The sequence below is a fragment of the Pecten maximus genome, chromosome 2 (genome assembly GCF_902652985.1).
Source record: "Pecten maximus chromosome 2, xPecMax1.1, whole genome shotgun sequence".
NCBI classification, from domain to species: Eukaryota; Metazoa; Mollusca; class Bivalvia; order Pectinida; family Pectinidae; genus Pecten; species Pecten maximus.
Genome location: NC_047016.1, coordinates 11,730,959 through 11,750,149, shown reverse-complemented (window position 1 = coordinate 11,750,149; position 19,191 = coordinate 11,730,959). Strand labels below are relative to the sequence as shown.

Below are 19,191 nucleotides of genomic sequence, written 5' to 3'. Positions count from 1 at the left end.
ACAAATGTTTAAGGTAGTTAAATTGTTAAAAACAAATCGCAAAACATAAGATAATTTCTATCATTATCAGCATCAGAACCACAAATATTTTACGGAGTAATACAATGATGTTTGGTAATGAATTTGGTTTTTACTTTAATCACAATCCAGAGTGAATTATTTGACCAATACGACCTAAATTAAATTAAAATTGAAAAAGATTTTGGAATATTTACAGATGGATTGTCTCCTACTGTTTTCTCGGGTTATACTTCCCTTTTTAATTGCGCTGGGCAGGAATGAATTCTAATAAGAGTTACGAATGCTTTGCCAGGCAATATTAGTCTGATTTTCAGATTTTTTTTTTACATGAACAAGATAAGAGTTTATACAGAGAGGCGAAACTGAACGTTGTATTCAATTATCTACGTTTATTATGAAGTCTCGCTACTTTATATTGCCTACAACATGCAACAGAGCTTCTAGTTACTGTTGTGGAGTACGAGAGCGTCTAGTAAACTGTGTGGTGTACTAGAGCTTCTGGTAAACTCTGTAGTGAACAAGAGCTTCTAGTAAACTCTGTAGTGTACGAGAGCTTCTAGTAAACTCCGTGGTGTACGAGAGCTTCTAGTAAACTATGTGGTGTACGAGAGCTTCTAGTAAACTCTGTGGTGAACAAGAGCTTCAACTAAACTCCGTGGTGTACGAGAGCTTCTAGTAAACTCCGTGGTGTACGAGAGCTTCTAGTAAACTATGTGGTGTACGAGAGCTTCTAGTAAACTATGTGGTGTACGAGAGCTTCTAGTAAGCTCTTTGGTGTACGAGAGCTTCTAGTAAACTCTGTGGTGTACGGGAGCTTCAACTAAACTCTGTGGTGTACGAGAGTTTCTAGTAAACTCCGTGGTGTACGAGAGCTTCTAGTAACCTCCGTGGTGTACGAGAGCTTCTAGTAAGCTCTGTGGTGTACGAGAGCTTCTAGTAAGCTCTGTGGTGTACGAGAGCTTCTAGTAAAATCTGTGGTGTATGGGAGCTTCAACTAAACTCTGTGGTGTACGAGAGTTTCTAGTAAACTCCGTGTTGTACGAGAGCTTCTAGTAACCTCCGTGGTGTACGAGAGCTTCTACTAAACTATGTGGTGTACGAGACCTTCTAGTAAACTCCGTGGTGTACGAGAGCTTCTAGTAAACTATGTGGTGTACGAGAGCTTCTGGTAAACTCTGTGGTGAACAAGAGCTTCAACTAAACTCCGTGGTGTAGGAGAGCTTGTAGTAAACTCCGTGGTGTACGAGAGCTTCTAGTAAACTATGTGGTGTACGAGAGCTTCTGGTAAACTCTGTGGTGAACAAGAGCTTCAACTAAACTCTGTGGTGCACGAGAGCTTCTAGTAAACTCCGTGGTGTACGAGAGCTTCTAGTAAACTATGTGGTGTACGAGAGCTTCTGGTAAACTCTGTGGTGAACAAGAGCTTCAACTAAACTATGTAGTGAACAAGAGCTTCTAGTAAACTCTGTGGTGAACAAGAGCTTCTGATCAACTCTGTAGTGTACGAGAGCTTCTAGTAAACTATGTGGTGTACGAGAGCTTCTAGTAAACTCTGTGGTGAACAAGAGCTTCAACTAAACTCCGTGGTGTACGAGAGCTTCTAGTAAACTCTGTGGTGTACGAGAGATTCTAGTAAGCTCTATGGTGTACGAGAGATTCTAGTAAGCTCTGTGGTGTACGAGAGCTTCTAGTAAACTCTGTGGTGTACGGGAGCTTCAACTAAACTCTGTGGTGTACGAGAGTTTCTAGTAAACTCCGTGGTGTACGAGATATTCTAGTAACCTCCGTGGTGTACGAGAGCTTCTAGTAAACTCTGTGGTGAACAAGAGCTTCAACTAAACTCTGTGGTGTACGAGAGCTTCTAGTAAACTCCGTGGTGTACGAGAGCTTCTAGTAAACTATGTGGTGTACGAGAGCTTCTAGTAAACTATGTGGTGTACGAGAGCTTCTAGTAAGCTCTGTGGTGTACGAGAGCTTCTAGTAAACTCTGTGGTGTACGGGAGCTTCAACTAAACTCTGTGGTGTACGAGAGTTTCTAGTAAACTCCGTGGTGTACGAGAGCTTCTAGTAACCTCCGTGGTGTACGAGAGCTTCTAGTAAGCTCCGTGGTGTACGAGAGCTTCTAGTAACCTCCGTGGTGTACGAGAGCTTCTACTAAACTATGTGGTGTACGGGAGCTTCTGGTAAACTCTGTGGTGAACAATAGCTTCAACTAAACTCTGGTGCACGAGAGATTCTAGTAAACTATGTGGTGAACAAGAGCTTCTAGTAAACTATGTGGTGAACAAGAGCTTCAACTAAACTATGTAGTGAACAAGAGCTTCTAGTAAACTCTGTGGTGAACAAGAGCTTCTGATCAACTCTGTAGTGTACGAGAGCTTTTAGTAAACTATGTGGTGTACGAGAGCTTCTGGTAAACTCTGTGGTAAACAAGAGCTTCAACTAAACTCTGTGGTGTACGAGAGCTTCTAGTAAACTCCGTGGTGTACGAGAGCTTCTAGTAAACTATGTGGTGTACGAGAGCTTCTGGTAAACTCTGTGGTGAACAAGAGCTTCAACTAAACTCTGTGGTGCACGAGAGCTTCTAGTAAACTATGTGGTGTACGAGAGCTTCTAGTAAACTATGTGGTGTACGAGAGCTTCTGGTAAACTCTGTGGTGAACAAGAGCTTCAACTAAACTCTGTGGTGCACGAGAGCTTCTAGTAAACTATGTGGTGAACAAGAGCTTCAACTAAACTCTGGTGCACGAGAGATTCTAGTAAACTATGTGGTGAACAAGAGCTTCTAGTAAACTATGTGGTGAACAAGAGCTTCAACTAAACTATGTAGTGAACAAGAGCTTCTAGTAAACTCTGTGGTGAACAAGAGCTTCTGATCAACTCTGTAGTGTACGAGAGCTTTTAGTAAACTATGTGGTGTACGAGAGCTTCTGGTAAACTCTGTGGTGAACAAGAGCTTCAACTAAACTCTGTGGTGTACGAGAGCTTCTAGTAAACTCCGTGGTGTACGAGAGCTTCTAGTAAACTATGTGGTGTACGAGAGCTTCTGGTAAACTCTGTGGTGAACAAGAGCTTCAACTAAACTCTGTGGTGCACGAGAGCTTCTAGTAAACTATGTGGTGTACGAGAGCTTCTAGTAAACTATGTGGTGTACGAGAGCTTCTGGTAAACTCTGTGGTGAACAAGAGCTTCAACTAAACTCTGTGGTGCACGAGAGCTTCTAGTAAACTATGTGGTGAACAAGAGCTTCAACTAAACTATGTAGTGAACAAGAGCTTCTAGTAAACTCTGTGGTGAACAAGAGCTTCTGATCAATTCTGTAGTGTACGAGAGCTTCTAGTAAACTATGTGGTGTACGAGAGCTTCTAGTAAACTCTGTGGTGAACAAGAGCTTCAACTAAACTCCGTGGTGTACGAGAGCTTCTAGTAAACTCTGTGGTGTACGAGAGATTCTAGTAAGCTCTATGGTGTACGAGAGATTCTAGTAAGCTCTGTGGTGTACGAGAGCTTTTAGTAAACTCTGTGGTGTACGGGAGCTTCAACTAAACTCTGTGGTGTACGAGAGTTTCTAGTAAACTCCGTGGTGTACGAGATCTTCTAGTAACCTCCGTGGTGTACGAGAGCTTCTAGTAAGCTCTGTGGTGTACGAGAGCTTTTGGTAAACTCTGTGGTGTACGAGATATTCTAGTAACCTCCGTGGTGTACGAGAGCTTCTAGTAAACTCTGTGGTGAACAAGAGCTTCAACTAAACTCTGTGGTGTACGAGAGCTTCTAGTAAACTCCGTGGTGTACGAGAGCTTCTAGTAAACTATGTGGTGTACGAGAGCTTCTAGTAAACTATGTGGTGTACGAGAGCTTCTAGTAAGCTCTGTGGTGTACGAGAGCTTCTAGTAAACTCTGTGGTGTACGGGAGCTTCAACTAAACTCTGTGGTGTACGAGAGTTTCTAGTAAACTCCGTGGTGTACGAGAGCTTCTAGTAACCTCCGTGGTGTACGAGAGCTTCTAGTAAGCTCCGTGGTGTACGAGAGCTTCTAGTAACCTCCGTGGTGTACGAGAGCTTCTACTAAACTATGTGGTGTACGGGAGCTTCTGGTAAACTCTGTGGTGAACAATAGCTTCAACTAAACTCTGGTGCACGAGAGATTCTAGTAAACTATGTGGTGAACAAGAGCTTCTAGTAAACTATGTGGTGAACAAGAGCTTCAACTAAACTATGTAGTGAACAAGAGCTTCTAGTAAACTCTGTGGTGAACAAGAGCTTCTGATCAACTCTGTAGTGTACGAGAGCTTTTAGTAAACTATGTGGTGTACGAGAGCTTCTGGTAAACTCTGTGGTGAACAAGAGCTTCAACTAAACTCTGTGGTGTACGAGAGCTTCTAGTAACCTCCGTGGTGTACGAGAGCTTCTAGTAAACTCTGTGGTGAACAAGAGCTTCAACTAAACTCTGTGGTGTACGAGAGCTTCTAGTAAACTCCGTGGTGTACGAGAGCTTCTAGTAAACTATGTGGTGTACGAGAGCTTCTAGTAAACTATGTGGTGTACGAGAGCTTCTAGTAAGCTCTGTGGTGTACGAGAGCTTCTAGTAAACTCTGTGGTGTACGGGAGCTTCAACTAAACTCTGTGGTGTACGAGAGTTTCTAGTAAACTCCGTGGTGTACGAGAGCTTCTAGTAACCTCCGTGGTGTACGAGAGCTTCTAGTAAGCTCCGTGGTGTACGAGAGCTTCTAGTAACCTCCGTGGTGTACGAGAGCTTCTACTAAACTATGTGGTGTACGGGAGCTTCTGGTAAACTCTGTGGTGAACAATAGCTTCAACTAAACTCTGGTGCACGAGAGATTCTAGTAAACTATGTGGTGAACAAGAGCTTCTAGTAAACTATGTGGTGAACAAGAGCTTCAACTAAACTATGTAGTGAACAAGAGCTTCTAGTAAACTCTGTGGTGAACAAGAGCTTCTGATCAACTCTGTAGTGTACGAGAGCTTTTAGTAAACTATGTGGTGTACGAGAGCTTCTGGTAAACTCTGTGGTGAACAAGAGCTTCAACTAAACTCTGTGGTGTACGAGAGCTTCTAGTAAACTCCGTGGTGTACGAGAGCTTCTAGTAAACTATGTGGTGTACGAGAGCTTCTGGTAAACTCTGTGGTGAACAAGAGCTTCAACTAAACTCTGTGGTGCACGAGAGCTTCTAGTAAACTATGTGGTGTACGAGAGCTTCTAGTAAACTATGTGGTGTACGAGAGCTTCTGGTAAACTCTGTGGTGAACAAGAGCTTCAACTAAACTCTGTGGTGCACGAGAGCTTCTAGTAAACTATGTGGTGAACAAGAGCTTCAACTAAACTATGTAGTGAACAAGAGCTTCTAGTAAACTCTGTGGTGAACAAGAGCTTCTGATCAATTCTGTAGTGTACGAGAGCTTCTAGTAAACTATGTGGTGTACGAGAGCTTCTAGTAAACTCTGTGGTGAACAAGAGCTTCAACTAAACTCCGTGGTGTACGAGAGCTTCTAGTAAACTCTGTGGTGTACGAGAGATTCTAGTAAGCTCTATGGTGTACGAGAGATTCTAGTAAGCTCTGTGGTGTACGAGAGCTTTTAGTAAACTCTGTGGTGTACGGGAGCTTCAACTAAACTCTGTGGTGTACGAGAGTTTCTAGTAAACTCCGTGGTGTACGAGATCTTCTAGTAACCTCCGTGGTGTACGAGAGCTTCTAGTAAGCTCTGTGGTGTACGAGAGCTTTTGGTAAACTCTGTGGTGAACAAGAGCTTCAACTAAACTCTGTGGTGCACGAGAGCTTCTAGTAAACTCCGTGGTGTACGAGAGCTTCTAGTAAACTATGTGGTGAACAAGAGCTTCTAGTAAACTATGTAGTGAACAAGAGCTTCTAGTAAACTCTGTAGTGAACAGGAGCTTCTGATCAACTAAACTCTGTGGTGTACGAGAGCTTCTAGTAAACTCCGTGGTGTACGAGAGCTTCTAGTAAACTCTGTGGTGTACGAGAGCTTCAACTAAACTCTGTGGTGTACGAGAGCTTCTAGTAAACTCTGTGGTGTACGAGAGCTTCAACTAAACTCTGTGGTGTACGAGAGCTTCTAGTAAACTCCGTGGTGTACGAGAGCTTCTAGTAAACTCCGTGGTGTACGAGAGCTTCAACTAAACTCTGTGGTGTACGAGAGCTTAAAGTAAACTCTGTGGTGAACGAGAGCTTCTAGTAAATTCTGTGGTATGTTTTTAAAGCCTCAAAATGACTTTGGACTCTGGTGTACAAGCGTTTTAGTATAGCTTCTTGTAAAACCTGTGTAGGTGTGGATCACCACGCTAAACTACATATTGGAAGTTCACACTGCATGAAAGCCAGTCCTAGGATAAAATACACATGTACCAGTACGACATACTGAATATATAGTAAGTGTGGATTCCACGCTACACTTCACTGTCTTGGCTGGGGAGTAAAAGGCATCCCAAATAAGCATGTAGCTAAATTATTGTAGACAGGTAAGGTATGTGTGGATTTTCATGCTAAACCAAGATTTCCGGCTTCAATACTGAACTAATATAAAAGGTTTGAGAGTCTGAGTGGTAAGTGTGAATTTTCACGCTAAACCAAGATTTCCGGCTTCAATACTGGACTAATATAAAAGGTTTGAGAGTCTGAGTGGTAAGTGTGAATTTTCACGCTAAACCAAGATTTCCGGCTTCAATACTGAACTAATATAAAAGGTTTGAGAGTCTGAGTGGCAAGTGTGCATTTTCACGCTAAACCAAGATTTCCGGCTTCAATACTGGACTAATATAAAAGGTTTGAGAGTCTGAGTGGCAAGTGTGCATTTTCACGCTAAACCAAGATTTCCGGCTTCAATACTGGACTAATATAAAAGGTTTGAGAGTCTGAGTGGCAAGTGTGCATTTTCACGCTAAACCAAGATTTCCGGCTTCAATACTGGACTAATATAAAAGGTTTGAGAGTCTGAGTGGCAAGTGTGCATTTTCACGCTAAACCAAGATTTCCGGCTTCAATATTGGACTGATATAAAAAGGTTGAGAGTCTGAGTGGTAAGTGTGCATTTTCACGCTAAACCAAGATTTCCGGCTTCAATACTGGACTAATATAAAAGGTTTGAGAGTCTGAGTGGCAAGTGTGCATTTTCACGCTAAACCAAGATTTCCGGCTTCAATACTGGACTAATATAAAAGGTTTGAGAGTCTGAGTGGCAAGTGTGCATTTTCACGCTAAACCAAGATTTCCGGCTTCAATATTGGACTGATATAAAAAGGTTGAGAGTCTGAGTGGTAAGTGTGGATTTTCACGCTATACTTCAATTTTAAGACAGATATCCACCACAAGGTCACTTAATATGAGTGTTGATTTCCACGCCTAACAAAGACTTTTTTCTAATTTAACGATTGACTGCAGACTGAGTACTACATGTAATTAACAACATAAAAAGTCTGGGTGACAAGTGTGGTTCTCCACGCTAGACGAAACTACCAGATTTAATATATATGTTCAGATGGCCAAAACTATAAAACTTAATGGATGTCCAGGCATGATCACGAAATCAGAGTAAGAGTAAAGCGACACGAGTCACAATACAGCCACACTACAGCGTACTATACTGACAGAGGATCTTGTCGAGCTACGTGTGGGTATCCACGCTAATCCAAGACAGTGAAGTTACACATAATTTCAACAATCTGAGCGTAGGTAGAAAATCAACATGACAGCATTGTGACAAATGGAGCAAAACGGAGAAGAGGAAACAGTCGCAAAGAAAGGCTCAAATTTTCAAGAAAAAGATAGAGCGAACGCGAAGAACGTGTGACATAGACCTGTGGAACATGTCAAGATCGCTAGAGCCTAAATCTTTCAGCCATTGAAAAGAGTTTCGATGACATAAAGCATGAAGCAAGTGACCGGTTGTCGATTGTGGAGGCTAAACTTGAGAACATTGACAAGATCATAGAGTCAATTATTGAGCACAAGACCGAGGCGCTAACGAAATGAATCCTGTCCGACATCGAAGTCAAAGAAGAGGAACAGGTGAAAATTTTTTCAAGATCAAAAGCTTAATCGCATGATATATAACTTACTAGAATCAGATTAAGAAAGAGGTAAAATGGGTCTCATAGGGGAACAATAGGATTGAAGTTTTAACAGCATTATCACACAAACACACATAATAGAGTTCTCTACAACAATGACGATACCAGCTAAACAAAAAGGAATTATCTTCTACATGATATTGAAAGAGAAAAAAACAACTGATTATGTCACTAACAGAGGTTCTTCATAATAACACCTCAGGAAAGCTTGACTTATGTGACTTTGCTTTGGAAGGTTTTAATGTGTTTTAAACTCTTCCACAGAAGGTAGAGGGGCATTATTGTACATCGAATCAGAACTTGAAGCAGACCTAGAAGACAGACTTATGACGATGGAATTTAAAGACATGAGTTGGTGCAGACTGAATCTACGAGGCACAGAAAAAAATCCTCATTGCTTATATACATAGATGTCCAACCAATACAGAAGAAAAACGTGCACAAAATGATAAAAGTAGCAACTAAAAACAATCACTTACTGATAATGGGGGACATCAACTACCGGGACATAACTGGCAACTGGAAACAACAACAGATTAATTAAACTCGCATGGAAATGACATCATGAAATGTCTCCAGGACAATTTCCTATACCAAAATGGTACAGAAAAGACAGGATATCGCCATTTAAACGAGTCAACACTACTAGACTTAGTGATCACTTGTCTCCACTAGGAAATAGTGACCATGTAGTACTATCTTTTGACCTCCGGCTGTATACAGATCAAGAACCAATGTACAGTCTGTATAGGGGCTACTGACAACATTAACAGAGATCTATTGGGAAACAGAACCCTGCAGCAAAGGAACATGTGAAGCTTGCGATACCTTGAAGAATCAGAACAGGGACACAAGTGGTGTTCTAAAACGGAAACGGAAATGTTGGAATGCGTATCTAAGGAGCAAAAAAGCGAACACATAAGAGTATTTTCGAGTAACCAGAAATGCTGCCACTTCAAAATAACGACGATAATAAAAGGAGTTGAAAAAAGATTGCAACCGATTTTAAGGAACATACTAAATTTCCTGTAAATGTGTCCAGTTCAAAGCAAAAACAATGGTGGAAATTTCTTCACTGGATCAGATAGATGGTAAAACCACCAAAGATGACAAAGAATTAGCAGGAGTGCTGAACGACTGTTTTAGGGCCATATTTACATCCAGTTACCTAGACAACATACTAGTCGCTCCACATCAAAACACAGATGATACCTGTGTGACAATAAACTCTGAAAAAATACTTATAAAAATACAAATCACCTGGGCCAGATGAATTACATCCGAAAGTATTCTACGAACTGCATGAAAGTGTTAGTCAGTCACTTTAAATTATATTCAGAAAGATGGAATTTTACCACACGATTGGAAAGAGGCAAACATCAGCGCCATAAAAAGGGAAACAAAATAATACCGTCCAATTACATACCAATAAGCTTAACATGCATAATTGTAAAGATCCTGGAACCATTATCATGAAATATTTGGAGACGAATAACAAATCAAGCTCCCAATACGGTTTCAGAAAAAGTCGATTAACAACACTCCAGATACTAGAAGATTAAGACGAAATAACCAAAGCACTATACCATTTATGATATTCCGGATGGAACAAGGTCTGCCGTCAAAATATTTGCAGACGAAACGAAGGTTTTTTGCTCAAGTAATTAAGATCTAGACTCGTATGTCAATTATGGTCAGAAAATAGCAAATTGATTTCAACTCGTCAAAATGTCCAAGCATGCAAGTCTGGAGCGCTCAACTGAAATAAAAAAAAATACATTGTCATTATTTAAAAGGTCCAAAAAGAGCCACTAAACTAGTTAGGAATACCTAGGTTACCATCACTTCAGAGAAGCAGATACCATCAACAGTGTTGAACTCACTATCTTTTAATTCATTCATAAGCAATCTCAATAAGCACTGGATCAACAATGATTTCAAATTCTACCCGTCTTGCTACTAGCATCAAGAGCAACCAATAATCACATGAAACGATATATATAGTGCATACGTAGTACTGTCAGAGACATACACTCAGATATGTGTATATTTGACAGATGTGAAAACCAGTGAAAAGAAAACTGTGAGATAATAATTATCTAACAATTATTAACACCAAATAACACATTAAATCAATCTAGAGAGGTAGGGAATTTCCAACTCATGAATACCCAGCTAGGACATTGCAATGGGAAATATGGAATTTATACACATGCATAAATAACCAGGTGGCCAAGAAGCAAGTATGCTTAATAAAAGACCGACTACAGCTATTGGTATAGCTATTGTCTTAATAGCAAACTGAGACAAGGAATATCATTTCGCATCGTGGTATCGAATGGTGATTGACAGATTACTAACAAGAAGATATCGGCATTGCTAAGGTAGATTGCTCCACGAGAGTGGTCAAAATGACCTACTGGACCCGATTTCAGGACATATCAGAAGCAACTACACTCAAGTAAGATAAACGAGAGTAAGATATCTTTGGTTATGTATGGTCTTCTATAAGCTTGTCAAATTTCTTAGCAAGGGCGAAGAGAAATTAGGACAAACCATGTAACTAACAACATATTCATTTTGAAAAACGAATTTTATTTTTGTTTTTGGAATTGCATATATATTATATATATATTTATGTATATATTAGGCTACTTTTTCCCCTCTAGCAATGCTCATTCATGCACACAACACACATGCACATTCATTCAAACATAGGAATCCTCTTTCTGTTCGAGCTATATTATGCTAAAAATAACACATTCGTATGATTCCTGATTGTGACCAATCAATATATGATCTATAATATAAAAAAATATCTGATTAATCATATTTACAAAACAAAAACATCACAGATGTGTACATATTGCAATATCTGTGTCCAGATATCAGCACAGAATAGTCACAAAAACTCACATACAATCAGAGTAGTCGTGAGAACATGCGCACGATCAGTGTGGTCGTGAGAACATGCGCACGGTCAAGGTGGTCGTGAGAACATGCGCACGATCAGTGTGGTCGTGAGAACATGCGCACGATCAGTGTGGTCGTGAGAACATGCGCACGGTCAAAGTGGTCGTGAGAACATGCGCACGGTCAAAGTGGTCGTGAGAACATGCGCACGGCCAAAGTGGTCGTGAGAACATGCGCACGGCCAAAGTGGTCGTGAGAACATGAGCACGGTCAAAGTGGTCGTGAGAACATGCGCACGGTCAAAGTGGTCGTGAGAACATGCGCACGGTCAAAATAATCAATCTGGTCATGAAAATAGACCGATATTACTCCAAGGCACAAGAATTTCTGAAAATATCGATTGCTGACATGTGTTATTTATCAGACAATCTGGTTTAGACTTGCAATATATTTAATTTTGATATTATGTCAAAGGTTATAGTATGATAAAGTTATGAGGAAGATGTAACATCTCGTCGAAGTTAACTAATGAAACAGTCCTTACTTCGCCAGCAGTGAATTTTCTGCATATGATTTTCTTTTCCAGATATCAACACATTTGAAGCAAGCAATCGATTCTCTTAACAAAGGCTGTCCTCTGATGAACAATATTACATTATTTACGGACTCTATTGAGGGGACCGATATGTTGACCCTGTTTTCAGTACACCGGATGTCAAATATTGAGATGCTCCGGAACTCACCCGAAGAATACAACTAGACAATTCTGGATCTCAGCTGGATTTAAACTAAACAGGTATTTTTGGACCCCACCTTGGATATGGCTTGATAGGTCTGTTCGTACGGAAAATAAAAATATACTTACACGGTACCAAAAATTTCAATTTACAAATATGTATTCACGATGTCCATAATTTCATTTATTCTTTGATTAAATGGAATAGTATGTATCGATGGCTAATCATTTCCTCTGGGTCGGTGATATTCTCGTCTTAATAGCAGCATATTATTCCCCTGCTAGCTGGCTTACCAAAGTTGTATACCGAGTTCACTTAACTCAATAACTCTTTACATCCCCTTACGTCATCATTAAAATGTTAGTGTCCCTGTCTCAATAAAAATTCTACTTGTTTTCATTCATCAGTAACTTATTGGTCCTATTCTTTCCTCATGTAGACCTCATTCCTTACATAATGAGCAACATATAATATCATCGTAACCTAAAGTGTCTTTTTGTCCCCTTACACCAATAGAGGTTTTACTGCATGAGGAACCTCAATATCAACATATCCTATTATCGTAGCCTAAAGTGTCTTTTTGTCCCCTTACACTAATAGAGGTTTTACTTCATGAGGAACCTCAATATCAACATATAATATCATCGTAACCTAAAGTGTCTTTTTGTCCCCTTACACTAATAGAGGTTTTACTTCATGAGGAGCCTCAATATCAACATATAATATCATCGTAACCTAAAGTGTCTTTTGTCCACTTACACCAATAGCGTCATTACTTCACGAGGAACCTCAATATCAACAGATCTAGTTTTATCAAATAAACTTTCAAATTTCTACCTCATGCTAAAAAATTCTATCCATAAAAAACACCTTAGAAAAAGTTGTTTTTTTTCATTTTCTAATTATACACGAGCCTTCCTGATTTTTAATTTAAACATTGAATTATAGAAATACAATCATATAATATCAAAGCTTAGAGAATCCACTAAATATAAATAAAATGTTAGCATGGTATATTTACAAAATAATAAAGGTTGTCATTTATATGGCACTTCAATGATTTGAAATATGTTATTTTTGTCTTCTCTGAATTCTACACCAGATTCCATAAAATCAGGTAAAATATCGCCAGGGAACATATCGACAGTTGAAGCACTTATATCCTAATAACACATTCTGATATAGGTGACATCCTAATGTCGTTCACATCATATAAGTGATATCATGATATCTGTATCATAGTAAAATTAGCGACATTTGTAACACTTTTGTGACGTAACTTTTGTGATAGGATTTAAGTTCAGTCATTCACAGGTGTTAAGATGTGACATGCGCAGTGAACTACTTTTTCAATCTGTTCAGAAGTTTACTTAAGTGATCACACAATATAACAAAAATCAACAGTGTCAGAACAGTTGTAGGGTTTGCTTAACTCAGTTTTGGTAAAACCACAGCTTTACAATTTTTATTGAATTATACAAAGCCCAATGTCGATCTGTTTAAATATTTCAATTGGTAACGCCGATCACAGCTATGATTGTATGAGAAGAGTGTAGACAGTATGTATAGAGTGGGTAAAATAACCCTAGATAATCCTATACACTAGACGTATAATACATACATAGGTATATCTACACATACAGCAGATCTACTGAAGCACATCATTTGTTGAAATCGTTTAACATGGATTTCATACTCAGCTCATTCTACATATATATCACTCCTGATAACATAGTCCTCTGTTAAATAGGTTGGAGTTTTTTTCTTCAACAAAACACCTACCCTACCCTCATCCATCCCCTCAATTTTACTGAACTTTTGTTTATGATAGTTCTAAATTTTGATGGCTGTTTTCTCCTAAGCTTTGCTTATTCCTCTTTGAGGAAATTTTACATATTGAAGGTTTTTTTCCCTGTCCATCCCTATCCTTGAAGTAGGGTGTACATTTTAAGATTTCACGCAATATACCAGACTTATCCTAGAAATTTTAATGTTGAAAATCCCCCTCGATGTACCAAACTTATCATAGAAGTTTGCATGTTGAAGGATTGTTCCCGGAGACTATACTCTCCGGTTCAACTCCCTACCATGGAGGTGGGATAATCATTTTAGAATCAAACAACAAACATTATACAACAGTAACAAATCCATATAAAAAAACACTGAAAAATATCATGGACACCATCAAAACAGTATAAAATTAAAGTAATATAATAAAGAAACTCTGAAGTCAGATTCATTGATATCACACATTATCATTGTAATGAGACCAAAAAGGAATTAAAATCAACATTTACAGTTTCGATATAGATATATGAAATCAGGGAAATATAACAGCAATCTGTATGTAAACATATATATATATATATATGCCTGTGTGTGTAAATTTTCATAAAAAAATATGACATCATATAAGACAGAAACTTTATGAAACGACCCGGAACTATATTGTGTAAAGAACCCGTCTTAGGTAGTTTTTCTTTCGATGAAACATGATATATTTTGTTTTACATACGTGACCGGAATTTTGACGTGAATTGTTTTGCTAGTATAACAACATATCAAGGAAACTTACACAAGATTAAACTTGTTATGTTGTTCTTAAAGGTTCCATAGGCGGTTCCATTTTGATGTCAAGAGTTAAATTTTATATTCAATTAAGTACAAACTACTGATACTATTTTAAACGTGAATGAAGATATTACATATTCCCCCAAAGTTTGTTTCAGTCTTCAATTAAATCTATGATATCCTGGTTTTTCTGGGACGTCTTCAGCATTTTGAAACTTCACTTCCTCTTGCGGTCGCACAGTGCTGTACAATGGATTGACTACCTCATGGGGTCCTCCTGCTCCGGCCACTGGCGTACCCTCTTTGATGATGTCATAGTGTCCCTCAATTCGCATATTCTCTTTAGTAGGGTCGTCGGACAGGTTGATCTGGTCCATCTTGAGTGGGTTGGTGTTTGGCATGGCCTCACCGTTACTGGCTTGTACCGTAGGGTTGCTGAAACCCTGTGCTGGGACCTCACCTCTACTATCACTTGCGTTGAAATAAACATTAGGCGAGGCACGATAACGACCCTGCACTGCTTGTTTATCTGCTGCAAAGACCCTCCTGGAATTGAAAGAATCAATATTTCATTGAAATAAATTCACAAGTCTTCATTACAGTTCAAAATTTTAATAACCAAATGTTTTGAGGAGAACACTGTCTACAAATAAGTAACACGTATTTATTTTCGAACAAATCTGTTAGTCTGCAATAAGGTATAGATGGTATAGATAACTAAATCGAAAGAATTCTATCAAATCTTAAGATTGTACAATTATGAAATATTTCATAACTGTCAACATTCCCCACACTAGCAAATGCATGAAGGCATACACGTTATTAGGTATGTTTCGTGTAAGGCGTGAAATGCAATTGAGAAGAGTACTGTATATCGTGTTCGTGTAATGAGTGAAATGCAATTGAGGAGAGTACTGTATATCATGTATCGTATTCGTGTAATGAGTGAAATGCCGTGACAAACAAGAGTATTGTATGAATCGTGTAATGAGTGAAATGCCGTGACAAACAAGAGTACTGTATGGATCGTGTAATGAGTGAAATGCCCGTGACAAACAAGAGTACTGTATGAATCGTGTAATGAGTGAAATGCCCATGACAAACAAGAGTACTGTATGGATCGTGTAATGAGTGAAATGCCCGTGACAAACAAAAGTACTGTATTTGACGTGTGAGGAGTGAAATGAGCGTGGCAAACAAGACTACTCTTTATATCGTGTAAGGAGTGAATACACGTGTCGAGCACGTGTATACCAAGTGTAATTACACATGTGTATTCTAAGGTGTAACTATATTGCTATATTTTTAGTGTAATTGTACGTGTATTGTCCTATATAGTATATAACAAATGATAAAGTCTCGTGTTACCTGCGACAGAAGTAGAATGTGACTCCTAAAGCAATGACGATTACGAGGAGAGTGACGACGATGGCGACTGCGGCGGTTAGCCCTGTGACGCTTGACTCGACGGCAGCTGTCTGCTTCTCAGGTGTGACCACTGCCGGAAATAATTACAGTCTATCATTTTGAGCAGTTCGGGAAGATATGTTCTGTTTGACTGGTAATGTCATCAAATTTACTCATTATCATCAGTATCCCTATAATTATCACATGGGATTTACTGACATTTGGTGCAAACTGGCCGTTATTTATTCAGATTATCCATTTGATTGTGAAAAAGGCTGTTTATGTAATCTTTTCTTGAAAAATAATAATTTCATAAAACGTTACCATTTCCTTTTTCAGTTTTAAAGTCATAGTTAAGCATGTCGTAGATGTCAATAATACCTACCTTTGGCCACCTCACAGACATTCTTGAGATCTTTGTCCCAAACTCCGTCAGGTAAACAATGAATAAAGTCAACAGACGGAACGTAGCCTGAGGTACACCTGACTCTACAAGATCTGTCTGCTGCTAAAGTACACCCCTCAAGGGATCCATTGGGTATGGCACCTGTACATTTCTTCACTGAAAATACAGCAAAGTAGCAATTAGAATCTTTGTCTTATTTTATGAATTTAATACAATAAGGAGATGTACATTCAATGAAGTTAAACCCCTGGATGACAAACATAATTCCTTGTTTACAGTAAACATCAGTTCCTCTAATCAATCAACTCGCCATCCGATATAATTTTGGTGATTTTATGTCAAGCGAATTTACATGAATGTTAAGTTATACACCATACTTTCCACACAAACATAGGGATCTACGTCATCTCCAAATCTAACTACGCATTGTATATGGTTATGCTCTGTCAATTCTACAAATAGTTAGGCAGTTGGTGTGGACCAGGTAAAGGATAAAAGTGTTGTAGTAATACACCCCTGTAAACTTTATATACATACATGTACATAAAGTCAAACATCATTTTGAACTATGAATTACTATGTTGTATTACTTAAAGCCATACACCACTGTGAACTATACATTGGTATATTGTATTACCATTAGCCATACACCACTGTGAACTAAACATTGATATATTGTATAACTTTTAGCCAAACACCATTGTGAACTATACATTGGTATATTGTATTACCATTAGCCATACACCATTGTGAACTATACATTGATATATTGTATACCTTTTAGCCATACACCATTGTGAACTATACATTGATATATTGTATAACTTTTAGCCATACACCACTGTGAACTATACATTGGTATATTGTATTACTTTTAGCCATACACCATTGTGAACTATACATTGGTATATTGTTTTACTTTTAGCCATACACCATTGTGAACTATACATTGATATATTGTATAACGTTTAGCCAAACACCATTGTGAACTATACATTGGTATATTGTATTGCGATTAGCCATACACCACTGTGAACTATACATTGATATATTGTATAACTTTTAGCCATACACCATTGTGAACTATACATTGATATATTGTGTATCTTTTAGCCATACACAATTGTAAAATATACATTGGTATATTGTATTACCAATAGCCATACACTATTGTGAACTATACATTGCTATATTGAATTTATTTTAGCCATACACCACGATATATTGAATTACGTTTAGTTGCCATTGTGAACTATACATTGATAGATTGTATTACGTTTAGTCACACACAGCATTGCAAAGTAAACATTGATATAATTATAGCATTATGTTCAGTCATACACATTCGTGAATTACAGTGTTATTTTTAATTTAACACTATCCTAAACTATATATAAATATAAAGTGCAATATTTTGTTGCAGGCCATTTAAAATTATACCTAAATATAATATATATATATGGGGCAAAGAAGTAATTCAAACAGTGTGGACAATGAGGCTTGTTAAATTTTCGAGGCAATCCATACATTTATGTGAGGATCCAGTGTTATCTGGATTATACTGTTTATATTACTTCTTTGACCCATATATACATATATGTATATACTAATATCCATACACCATTGTAAAGTATATAAAACATGGTTTTGATTTGGGTAACACGTCATTTTAAACTATATAGATATATGGTTAAGACCCTGCGACAATGTGCATACACAGGTTTTGTTCTAAAATGATAAATACCGGTGATCTTTTTACACAGAGTCTGAACATTTTGATCCCACACTCCATCAGGAAGGCAATGGATTTTGTCAACATCTGCAGTGTAGTTAGGGCTACAAATGACTGAACAAGATGCGCCCGCTTTGAAGGTACAACCTTGTAGATTTCCGTTTGTTATTGTAGAAGAACATGTCGCCTCTGCAATCAAGGGCAAACATGACAAAGTAGGAAAACTGTCAACATGCAATTTCGGTAAGCTCATTGTTCACACCATTGTGAACTATACATTGGTATATTGTATTACTTTTAGCCATACACCATTGTGAACTATACATTGATATATTGTATAACGTTTAGCCATACACCATTGTGAACTATACATTGGTATATTGTATTGCGATTAGCCATACACCACTGTGAACTATACATTGATATATTGTATAACCTTTAGCCATACACCATTGTGAACTATACATTGATATATTGTGTATCTTTTAGCCATACACAATTGTAAAATATACATTGGTATATTGTATTACCAATAGCCATACACTATTGTGAACTATACATTGCTATATTGAATTTATTTTAGCCATACACCACGATATATTGAATTACGTTTAGTTGCCATTGTGAACTATACATTGATAGATTGTATTACGTTTAGTCACACACAGCATTGCAAAGTAAACATTGATATAATTATAGCATTATGTTCAGTCATACACATTCGTGAATTACAGTGTTATTTTTAATTTAACACTATCCTAAACTATATATAAATATAAAGTGCAATATTTTGTTGCAGGCCATTTAAAATTATACCTAAATATAATATATATATATGGGGCAAAGAAGTAATTCAAACAGTGTGGACAATGAGGCTTGTTAAATTTTCGAGGCAATCCATACATTTATGTGAGGATCCAGTGTTATCTGGATTATACTGTTTATATTACTTCTTTGACCCATATATACATATATGTATATACTAATATCCATACACCATTGTAAAGTATATAAAACATGGTTTTGATTTGGGTAACACGTCATTTTAAACTATATAGATATATGGTTAAGACCCTGCGACAATGTGCATACACAGGTTTTGTTCTAAAATGATAAATACCGGTGATCTTTTTACACAGAGTCTGAACATTTTGATCCCACACTCCATCAGGAAGGCAATGGATTTTGTCAACATCTGCAGTGTAGTTAGGGCTACAAATGACTGAACAAGATGCGCCCGCTTTGAAGGTACAACCTTGTAGATTTCCGTTTGTTATTGTAGAAGAACATGTCGCCTCTGC

The 19,191-nt window shown here is 38.0% G+C and overlaps 1 protein-coding gene across 4 annotated transcripts in view; it reads right to left on the bottom strand.

Moving 5' to 3' along the window:
* Positions 1-10,698: 10,698 nt before the first annotated feature.
* LOC117317676 (low-density lipoprotein receptor-related protein 4-like) overlaps positions 10,699-19,191 on the bottom strand; it is a 78,160-nt gene continuing 69,667 nt past the window's right edge. For 2 of the 4 annotated variants that reach the window (XM_033872562.1, XM_033872570.1), the window contains 3 exons: positions 16,138-16,314; positions 15,714-15,843; positions 10,699-14,891 (listed from right to left, as the gene is read on the bottom strand). In XM_033872562.1, the coding sequence (XP_033728453.1) occupies positions 14,507-14,891; positions 15,714-15,843; positions 16,138-16,314 (692 nt within the window). In that variant the 3' untranslated portion in view covers positions 10,699-14,506. Of the gene's footprint in view, positions 14,892-15,713; positions 15,844-16,137; positions 16,315-17,902; positions 18,080-19,010; positions 19,188-19,191 lie in introns of all 4 variants that reach the window. The other 2 variants (XR_004530229.1, XM_033872551.1) reach the window with 2 other exon arrangements.